Source organism: Sinocyclocheilus anshuiensis, unplaced genomic scaffold (assembly GCF_001515605.1).
Source record: "Sinocyclocheilus anshuiensis isolate Anshui unplaced genomic scaffold, SAMN03320099.WGS_v1.1 scaffold339, whole genome shotgun sequence".
NCBI classification, from domain to species: domain Eukaryota; kingdom Metazoa; phylum Chordata; class Actinopteri; order Cypriniformes; family Cyprinidae; genus Sinocyclocheilus; species Sinocyclocheilus anshuiensis.
In genome coordinates, this window is record NW_015552548.1 from 168324 (window position 1) to 180175 (window position 11852).

General features: G+C 36.6%; 1 protein-coding gene across 1 annotated transcript; it reads left to right on the plus strand.

The window, feature by feature from the left end:
* The first annotated feature begins 5088 nt into the window (after window positions 1-5088).
* LOC107664298 (transmembrane protein 136-like) lies at window positions 5089-9251 on the plus strand. The gene is made up of 3 exons (XM_016454823.1): window positions 5089-5322; window positions 6520-6722; window positions 8619-9251. The coding sequence occupies exons 2-3, from the start codon at window positions 6527-6529 to the stop codon at window positions 9149-9151; spliced, it is 729 nt and encodes a 242-aa protein (XP_016310309.1). The 5' UTR covers window positions 5089-5322; window positions 6520-6526; the 3' UTR covers window positions 9152-9251.
* Window positions 9252-11852: the final 2601 nt, after the last annotated feature.

The following is an 11852-nucleotide window of genomic DNA, read 5'->3' on the forward strand; positions in this document are numbered from 1 at the left end:
ATTCCAGTAAATCCCAATGGACCAAATAATAAATGTAAGTTCAGTTTGAAAGGCTGTTCATTAAAAAACCCACGTAAAGACATTGAGAATAACATGTGTAGTCTTCATAAACACACAGCCCTTCACAATATTAAGAAACCCAGTGCAACCTGGATAACCGAATAAACATGACCCCGGCATTCAGTCAATAATACTGAGCTGACACTTAATAGTGTGTGTACGGTCCAACTCAAACTACTGCAGAGCTTGTGTACTGTTTGTAAATAGTCGTAGGGAAGGAAATTGTAGCTCTTTGTGTTTTGAGCTCCCTCTGTTTCTGCCTCAACTGCAGTGCCTGCGGAAATGTGTCTTCATTTCACGTCAATGTTAGTTACACTGAAACCTTTCTGTTGTCTTGTTTGTTTTGCGCATGTCTTTGTATTTGGTGAAAGGAAAGTTTTGTTGTTTTCATAAATGCCATGAATAATAATACTTTTTAGAAAGAGAAGCAGTACGTTTTAGCCTAAAAACCTATGGCTCCTTTGTTTGCTCTCAGTTTTTCAGTTACTTTTTCAGATTTTGAAAAGCTCGTTTTTGAGGCCTGTCATTCGTTCAGTAATGGGATTTGTTCTAATGTACAGACTTGTTTCATGTTCTTGAATGTGGCTTTGGCTTTTACTTTTGTTCAATAACGACGTGACACATGTTATCTACATCAGCTTGAGGAAGCTGAACCCTAATAACTTCAGGACTGTTGTTAAAACACTAAACCGCACTTGGACAATTCATATTTAATTATAGCTCTGCTCATGCATTCTTCTAGACTCGTGTTGTGTTATGCTTAAATTCCATCGAAAAAGCTAAAAAAAAAAAAAAAGTTGGCTGATTTTTGTCTATTTTTGTGTTCAGCTTATTTTCCTTTACAAGTCATGTCCAGTTCACAACCTTTTGTGTTTATTGAAGTGAAACAGAGACACAGGCACCTTTTTTTCTTTTTCGTAGTTTAACAATCTTTCTATTGTCTAAATATTAGTGCGAGCCATTTGAGACTGTCAGAACACTGTTGAACCACTGCATACTACACTGGCACCTTTCCCCTGCTTGTCCTCGTGAGCGAATTATGTTGTAATAGCGCAAACTATCATTCTCATTGTAGATTGTTCGCAAACACAGTTACGCAATGTGTTATGTTTGATTTCACTTATGGTTGTAAATTAAGTACTTGTGGTTTGATGCTTGCATTTTTTATATCATTTTTGGCCAAAAAATAAAGATATGTTACATTCAGTGTTTGTCTCAAATTCTTGGAAAGCTTCACTTTTGTTTCATTCTCAATGCAGGTCTTTCCTCCAGGTGTCCAGTTGTGTTTCCTCTGGCAGACCTGAATCCAGAAGCGCAGAAGTGTGTTTTTACAGAGTCTCTGTCTGCTGAAGTGAAGCATCCGGCAGCACTGATGACAATATCTGCTGATCCAAGCTGGTTTTATTTAAATCACAGTTTCCATGATATCTTTTATTGAGATGTGTACTTGCGAAGGGCACATTTGCATTTGTCATTCAGTTTCACTGAACATATTGTTCTTAATTACCGTGTTATTCTGAGTTTTAATTCCATAGTGCTGAAGTTAAAGAAATTCACCAGACACATAATTGTTATAATCAAATGAGAAAACTCGAGTCATTCTTGCTTATGACAATAATCAGAAATGTCTGAAAGACGTGACCAAAGTCATGAAATTAAGCGTTAGCGTTAGTTCTGGCAGGTCACGTGAGTCAAGCTTGCATCAGCTGATTCTCAGCTGATCACATCTACCTATAGGAATACGACACCTATCGTGGCATTCCTGGTTATTATTGCTGCTCTCCCTGCTCATTCATGACAGGCTGCCCAGAACAGAACCATACCGCCAAACCAAACTTTATGCTAAGTATCTATCATTTTGACGATAGTGGTCCTGACAGAAATATATTTAATTCAACCTAATATAGTTTCCAGACTCACTCTCTACTCAGTTAAAACTGATAAATGTAGAGGAAGGCTGCCCTCTACAGTTCACTAAAATCACACACAGGACTCGAGCTGCCCTGAATCAGGATTTATTTGTGGAGTCAGGCATTATCGACCTGAACTCAAAGAGACATTCGTGCATGGGGATCACTTCTGTTTCTGCTCAGTCCCTTTTAAACTCTTTAACTTTAAATATAGATTCCCATGTTGTTATTTAAGGAATTGTTTATTTAAAAGGGTTTTTAGCAGAAATTCAGGCTTTCAGAATTATGCTCTGGTCAAGCCCACTTAAACTTTATTAATTCTAGCTTGATTGTTTACATTATTGCAAGATAATTAACAGGATACTAAACCGGATGGAATAAAGACATTGAGAGGATTGACAGTTATACTGTAGCTTACATGGGTGATACAAACCAACACCACAAAACATCCCACAATTCATCAAATTCAGTGCTTATATTTAATAATGTTTGGCCTGCTGAACAAAAAAGTAAATAAATAAAATTGTCACTTCCTTGGTGATGAAATGAAGGAACAAGTTTTTGATGAGGGGTTTTACCAGTGATTAAATTGTGTCATCGTTAACTATAAAATTTGTTGTAATTCTGTTCCTGTTTTTAGTGACTTTCTTAAAACTTGTTGATATTTTATTCTTTTTCTCTTCTGTTTAATTTTGTTTTGAATTTTCTGTTACTTGTTACTATGTTGTTTTGACCATTAACATACATACATAAATAAATAAATGGGCGTTACAAAAGACTACTGACACACACACACACAAATTATTCATTACAATTTTGAAGTCAAAATACTGAGAACATGGCAAAATGGCAATGAATATGACTTTAAAATTTGAGTTTAATATTTGACCATGATTAATATTTTCTGTGGGTTGATTTAAATATATTTCATGATTTTTCCCCGAGACATTTCTGATTACTGTTATAAACAAGAGTGACTCAAGTTTATCATATTATGAGTGTGGTGTATTTCTTTATATTCAAGAATTAAACTCAAAACAACAGTAATTAAGAACAGTATATTCATTGAGACCAAATTACAGTTTTGCATTTTAGAAGTCAGTGCAAAATACTTGAGAACAGCAACAAATAGGCTATGATTTATGTCTTTCAAATTTTGAAGTTTCATATTTTAATATTCGCGTAAATTTGTTATATGTGCATGAGGACAGCAGAGCACAATCTTTCTACATACTGTATGTTTACAATTCTCTCTTAACACTGAACATACTCTAATTAATGTTCATTTATGAGGGCAGAGCAAATGTCTGCTAACATGACCTCAAGTATTACTTTGTTTATTAATCATTGTAAATCATTGGATCTTCTTGGATGAACTTGAAAAGTGACAGCATCCGGATGTTTTTATTTCCATTATGCAAGCAAAATGTATAAAAGTTTGAGAATGACAGGTTATTCGCTCCAGGTCTCTGTTGGGAGGTGATAATCTTGCTCTGTCTCAGATTAAAGCAAAACTGGATGTGGGTTAATGCCGGGGCTCAGATACCCGTTCGTCCCCTATCCTCAGGACACTCTTCAAGGGCAGAGGGAGAATGTTGGGAACGTGTGCTCTGATTGTGGTCTTTAAGTCTGTCAAGAAGGTACCAAAAAAACACTTTTGCTTAAAATAGACTATTATTTATTTAAGGCTCTGAAAAATAAAGGTTATTTATTTTTTTATTTTTTTTTACCTTGAAATGTCAGTTTCAAAATCATTCAGATGGTACACTGACTTCTAATAAGTTCTCCAAACTCGGTCCTGGAGGGCCGGTGTCCTGCAGAGTTTAGCTCTAACTTGCCTCAACACACCTGACTGGAAGTTTCTAGTATACCTAGTAACAGCTTGATTAGCTGGTTCAGGTGTGTCTGATTAGCATTGGAGCTAAACTCTGCATGACTGAGTTTGGAGACCTCTGCTCTACACCTAGGGGGCTAATAATCTGGTGGGGGATCAGGATTCGGCTCAACACCTGGACGTACAATATTCGTCATTTTGTCATTGTCATGTGACCTTCCAACGTCAGTTGCATCACGGCACACTGTGGCTGCAGCCGAAATCGCATGTTATACTCTCTTGAGGTACTTTTTGAAGAAGTAATTACTTTGTGACCGCAAAAGTAGGTTCTATAAGCCTATAGTATGAATGTAATCTGGACGTACTATACAGTATGTTGTCATTGTCACATGACTTGTCAGCATCAGTTGCGTCACTTCACTGCCATTTGGTGTGCTCTGCTTTTTCTTTTTTTTGTTTGGTGTGCTCTGCTTTGAAGCGTGCTGTGCAGACCTATCGATGTATGACATCAAAGTAACGCCAGAGCTATGGAGAACAGATGGCTGCATTCAATATGGCATGCTTCCCTGCTATATAGTAAGCGAAAAACAGTATGTGACAAAAGAAGCATGTCCGAATGGGTACAGCTATCCACCGTACTTACGACAGTGATATACTCTATTTACGACAGTAAATACCACTAATTTTACTGTAGGGGGCTCCAAAGTCACAAAAATACACAGAACTACATGCAGTTGCTTTAACATCCATGGAACCTTTCCATCACACAAAAGGTTCTATATAGCGGAAAAGGTTTTTTGGATTATCAAAATGTTCTTTACACTAAGAAAAACATGGTTCTTTTAAAAACGGATCACTTAAAGGTTCTTTAGAGAACCATAAAATGGCTTGGCTGCAAAAACTCCCTTTTGAATCCTCTATTTTTCTAAACCTTTATGTATGTCATCACTTTTTTCAAATTCCACAAACTGTTTTTTTTTCTACTAGCAGTAATGTATCCCTGTCTCATTGGCATGTACTGTGACTATCACACTAATCCTGTGTCTTATAAGTAATGACCTTCAGGCACCTGATACTAAGAGGTTGCACAGTACTTCCCTTTTTGGCCCAATTCCCAATTCCCTCCTTACTACAGTACAGCTTGAATGAAATTAAAGGGAGGGCACAAATCACCCCACTGTTAGGTCATAGGATGGGCAGATGAATGGCCTCCATGTAGTGTGGAATTTATCTGGGGGTATATTGGGAGTGAAGAGTCTAATCTCATAAGAGGCTAAAGCCGCTTGAGGCTGCATAGAGAAAAGGAAGTGAGCGATCGGAAGCATTGTAGCTTTACGCCGTGATTGTGTCTGTCCTGTCACACCACTTTCAGGAATTTTCTGTCGGAGATGTCACATGCATGGATGTCCTGACATGACGCTGCAATGCACTGAGAATGCACTGGGTTGAGGAGAAGCCTGGAGCTACCTCATGGATTTACCGGGATGTTTAGGTCCATACACATGAGTTGTATCTGAGGTTTGTAAATGAGTTTTTTTTGCAAAATGCATTTGAGTAATTAAGTCACTCAACTGAGATGATATTTAGCATTGTTTTCCATTCTTTTTATAATTTATCTCTTATTTAAGGTGTAATATACTGTCAAATTCAAAACTAGAGAAACATTTAGACTAGATACTATTATAGTTCTTATTAATATTTGTAATTATCTATCTATCTATCTATCTATCTATATATATGCATGCTTATATATATTAATGTTAATTTCTTTAATGCAACTGTTATAAAATATGTAATTATGCACAAACATACTGCCTCAAAATGATATATATATATATATACTGTATATATAAATATATACAATTTGTTTTATAACTTAAAATAATATATATATATTCATTTTACATGAACTGTTCCTTTAAGAAAGCGTAATTATTGTAATCTAAATCAGAATCTTTCTGTCATCTCTCCTCAATTGCTTTCTCCATTCGACTGACTTTCACCATCTCTCCTGTCCTCCCTCTAAGCAAATCAATACCTCCTCCATTCCAGCGTCTTTCCTCCTCCTTTACACTCCCCCCCTTTCCTCAATCTCTATGAATAACTCTCCTTTTTTCTCCCTCCTTTTTTATCAGGGTGAATCTGAACATACTGCAGTGCCCTTGAGCTCTCGCTCCTCTCCTTCTCTCTCAGCTGAACACAGGGTTTGGCAGTTATGCCGGCGTTATGTAACACGCCGCTCTTTATAACACGTTGTTGAAAACATTTATTTTATTTCAAGTCACAATAATTTTATGGTTTTAGTTTTAGTTAATTATAATAATTATGATGCAGCCCGAAATTTTAAGTATTTGGTACACATATCATTTATATCTTATTAAACTTTCTATTTGTCTTTAAAGTTTTATTAATTTTGCTTTGTTATGCTTTTTTTTTAAATATGCATATAGTGTTCATTATGTTTCATTTGAGTTATTTTTGTACATCAAGTTACATGACATAAAAATGAGGACTGTGGCCTCGGCAACTAGTTGAATAAAATATGTTTTTTTTACATTTTATTTTAGTTAAATTATATTTTATTTCAAGTCTCGTTTTTTTATGGTTTTAGTTGTAGTTAACTATAAAACCCTGATACCGACAGCAATTTTAAATATTTGCTACACAAGAATTGTGCATATCTTATTCATATGTTTGTCTATTTTGTCTTTCCAGTGCAGAAATGCCTTTGATGGTTGTGGAGACGAGCTGCAGCCTGATTGGCTGGTACTTTCTGTATGTGCTGCTGTGTCACTTGAACAGTGCGAGAGATTGTGAGTGGAACTGCAGGCTGGTAACTCTGCTCTACGGCATCCTGCTCGTCTGTGTGACTGCCTACATTGGCTTCATTGCTGGGCCATGGCCTTTCACACACCCAGGTAAGTTGTCCTGTTTGGAAAGTTTTAACCCTCTAAAGCCTGATATATGAAATAATAGTTAGAAAATAAAAACAACAGCAACAACAAAACATTTTATTTTAAATGGAACAGTTTATTGAACCTTTAAAACAAAACAGTAATAAAAAAAGAGAAAAGGTGCACTCAACATTATTTGAGTGTAATATTTGAGCAGGCTTATATACTGTATGATAGAGGAATGTGGAGGGGGAAAAAACATAGGTTTAATTTAATTTAAGGCCCAAACTGAATAGATATATGCAATTTGGTGCAGTAAGTGATATTTATATAGCCAAAAAAGTAGAAAGAAACTGACACTAGGTTGTGCTATAATAAGTCAGTTTACATTTTAACTAACTCAGCAACCAGGTGTAAAAAAAAAAAAAAAAAAATCACAATTCTTCTACTTTCTCAATGCTCAATTTAAGCTTAGATTAGAATAATTGAATTAAATGCATGAAACCAGTTTATTTGTAGAATTATGACACACTGGTGATACAGTTATTCTTGTGGCTATGTTTATTAATATCTGTAGGGCCCCAAGCAGCAAAGGTGCTGGAACCCATTTGCATTTGTACTGATTTTCTTTTGCTTCTTCTGTATTTTTCTGCCATCAAAAATAAATAGGCGCCAGAGACCGTAAATCACAGAGATCCCAAAATCAGCAGGATGGTCCCAAACATGCACCGCTATTTAGGTGCACAGACACGCATCTGCCCAACACTAGGTGGCGCTATAATAAACCAATTCACGTTTTGGTCAATATCTCGGACCAAACTTGGAACCTCTGGAAGTGCTCGGCTCAGTTCATTAATTGTATTCATTTTGAAGTGTTAGAGGTGGCAGATGGCAGTAGATTTTTTGTTTGGTTCATGACAGGGACCTCTGAGGCCATTGCAGCTTCAGAAGTGATACATTTTCTTGCAAAATTCCTTATACTGTAAATTGTGATATAAATTTTTACAAAATTTCTTATACATTTTCTTATGAATTCTCTCACAAAATAATTATTATTTACACATCCCCAAGCAAGCAATACCGCCAGACGCAAGTATTGCTGGTTCAAGTCAAGGTGCCAGGCACTACCAGGACTTGCCGGCCCCGCAAAGACATTAAAGCCTAAGTGGAGGGATGGAAAGGCCACTCTTGTCAGGCCACCAGACACAAAAACGGCTGAAGACAGAAAACAGCAGGGTGGCCGTGACAGGAGTTGTTTTCTGATGTTCTTCATGTCTTACTCCATGACCTGAAACAAAAAATAAACCAGCGTTATTTGTCTAAATACATTACGCTTAGAGCAAAATTGACTTGGAAAAAATTAAATTTAAATTTAATAATAATAATAATAAAAGGTTAATCCTTGACTAAACCAGTCATAGAGATGCATCTTCTCCAGATTCAGTCTCTTCTGTGCAAAAACACGAGAGAGACGTTTGATTATTAGCTTGTCCTTAATTGTTCTTTGATAATCTTACCTTATATATATATATATACTTGGGTCCTAGGATGAGAGGGTCCTCACTGCAGTACACAAGATCCAGGGGGCGTGGATCCAGATCCAACTCCTCCCACCTTACATATACCTAAACCTACCCGTCTCCACTCCCTACACCCCTAAACCCACCCATCTCCACCCCCTAGATGTGGATCCAACCACGCCCCCTGGATCTTGTGTTCTGCAGTGAGGGGCTACTGCCTAGGATTGTGGTCCTGAATCTGCTAGTCGATCTGGGTAGATCAGGAGTTATTTGTATAATTCATGCAGCATGAAGCACCATTGGTGATCCACATGCTGTCTCACTTAGAGTGATGGATTATGAATTGCCTCTGTCTGTAAGGTTCATTGGATGTGACTTCTGACTCTCCTCTTGTTTCCAGGCACTGAAAACACATCTCTCCAGATCCTGGCTCTTGTGCTCAGCTTAGGATACTTCCTCTTTGACATGGCTTGGTGTGTGTATTTCCGCACTGAGGGTCCGGTGATGCTGGCCCACCACACCATGAGCATCCTTGGAATCGTGCTGGCACTAGGGCTGGGTGAGTCGGGCATCGAGACCTGCGCTGTCCTGTTTGGCAGTGAGATCACCAACCCGCTCCTGCAGGCCCGCTGGTTCCTCAAGCTCATGGGCCGCTATGAGAGTTTAGCAGGAGATGTGGTGGACCTGCTCTTCATTCTTCTGTTTGCCTCTGTGAGGATTGGTGTTGGGAGCAGAATGCTGTATTGTGAATTAACCTCTCTGAAGCCATCGCTTATAGTGAAAGTTGCTGGAGTGGCTATTTACACTCTCTCCTGGATCTTCATGATAGACATTGCACGTTTTGCCTGCAAGAAAACTCGCCCCAAATACAGGCGATGGAAGGAACCGTACAAGCTGGATGATGCTAATGGACATGCTGTTAAAGTCAAATAGGCCTTTCTATGCTTTAGGACTGAGAAAATGGCATTTTTGTTGATATAGCTAGAAATATTTTGTTAATTTAGCAGGGTTCCATTTTAATGGATATTTAAAAAACTCACAAAAGGTGACATATATAAAACATACCTAGAAAAAATGTAAATCCAGTATAGCTATTCCTATAATTTCTGACTTTCTCAAATTTTATTAATTACTCTCCAAATTGTTCTTGTCATATAAAGATTTTTCTTAATTTGAAAATGACTTTTCAAAGACATATTATGATATTACTAATTTCCACTACATATTAACATATTATTCATTTCCATTACTTTTCATAACATATTAATAGCCTATATTATTAATTTCTGTGACATATTAGGATTTTTTTTTATTTTCACAACTGTTGCATGACACACTAAGAATTTTATTTTCATGACCTTCATTTCCGTGATGTATTAAGATTTTTTAATTTCCACAAATTTTTCATGAGATAATAGGATTTTAATTTTCACGACTTTCCCATCACCTATTAAGATTTTATTAATTTACATTACTTTTCCATAACATATTACTATATTATTACTTTCCCATGACATATTAAGATTTTTTTATTTGAAGGTTTATTAAGATTTCATATTAAGATTTTATTAAATGCAATGTATTTCCTCAGCGGGCAGAAAGGAGCTTCAGTGATATTTGGAGACTAAATACAATGCTGCTTCAAATTTGCAAATTTTGGAAACGCACTCACACAGTTTCTCCACCACCCTCTTCTCAAGCATGTCTGCTGCTTTTCAACTTCAATTCACCACTAACATCTTGGTCTTGTGGATTTTCAGATGCAAGTGGCTTCTTGTCACACTGCAAGACCACTGGCTTCCTGTGTAATTTACACCTGTTTATCCTTAAAGCTGCTGAGTTATGGTTGTTGAATTTAAAAGAACAGATTTAAGCAATTTAAAGGGATAGTTCACCAAAAATGAAAGCTCTCTCATCATTTACTCATGAGTTTCTTTCTTCTGCCGAGGAGATATTTTTATGAATGTTGGTAACCAAACAGTTGATGTTAGCCATTGACTTCCACAGTATTTTTTCCCATTCTTTGGAAGTCAGTGGCTACCAAACATGAGTAAACTGTAATAGAATTTCCATTTTTGGGTGAACTATCCATTTAAACATTTTGTGTGATCTGTTTGAGCTGGTACTACTCTCTCTTACCTAAAGCAAAGGCTTTTGTTAAAGAACAGACCCTAAACAGGAGGCAGGAAGTCATATGTATGTGATTGGTTGTAATAGCCACTGTATCCAAACAGCAGAGGAACTCTGAAATGTTAAAAATGGCAAACTATTTTGATGATGCAAGAAGGCTGTTTACTATGCAGATATTTTAGACAGTATGCACGAGTCCATATGAATAAAGCCTTGCTGCACAAACAAAATACTGATATATAAAATACTAAAGATACATTTGTGGATTCAGATGAAAAGGTTAGTTGTTAACCAACTGCTTATTTGTTGGTCTGGTTTTAGACACAATGTGAAAAAAATAAATATATATATAAAACAGTTGATTATTGCTAGATGTTACTGGGTTCACAAACATTGAATATATGATATTCGTCCATTGGTTTGAATGCTTCAATTGTTAATTTTTATAGTTTGTTTTATAGTTCCTACACTAGTAGGAATAAACCGCTAGGTGGCGCAAAAGATTTAAATATGCTCCTTCTGATAACTATTGACAAATAAATCACAGCTTTATTGTATCAGTCTGTCTTTCATTCCAAAATCTGTTTTTTTTTCTGTATTGCTTTTATTTCTTTTATCTTTGTTTTCATCATACTTCGATTATAAATGATAACTTATCTCTCACGGTTCGTAACATATGGCCAGATTTTTTTATTATTGAATATTACAATACGTAGAATGTTTATGTAGAACATATTTTTGTATATCAAAGTTGCCAATTATTTTCTAATATGCATAAATATTTAAATATTGATCTGCTTCTTCATCAGAATGCATCCTTTTTCAACAATCACTTTGTTTACTCTGCAGAATCTGGCTAATCTGTATTAATTTACTGCCCACTAGTTGTCAGTACTTAACCGCTGACAACTAGTAGGCTAGTCTACAACACTTGGGAGGCGATATTGCTGTTTGCGGAAGGATACTCCAAAAGGTGGTGATGCGTCGCAGGCGTAGGAATCCGGGATGTGATTTTACTGAAAGTCGGGAATTATCAGGATTTTTGTGATTTTTTTTTCTTAATCGTTTTTAATCTTCGTACAGCGCGAAACTGACACATGTGACAACGCACATGTATGTGTTTTCTTAATTTGCCTTTGTATAGAGACAGAGTCATTGGTGTACAGATTTAGTTGGAAAAAGAACGGCTAAAAACTACTGAATTTCGGAAAACATGGAGACAAGAAGGGAAGGACCCGACTAAACCAAAGTTTCCAAACAAATTATTCCAAGAACAGAGGGAATCCGTTCGCGAGAGGAAAATATGTGTTGCACATCCGTCAAATTGGGATTGTATTTTATTGCCGCGTTGAAACGAAGCTGTTTTGAGCAGAATTCCTGAACTGGGAACTAAACCGCTGCCCCTAGAGCAAACATCAAACGATTTGTAAAGTTTTCTCCCGATCCTGGAGTGGAAAATATGGGAATTCTGGAAGTTGGACTAGGTAGGGAAGGGATTACAATG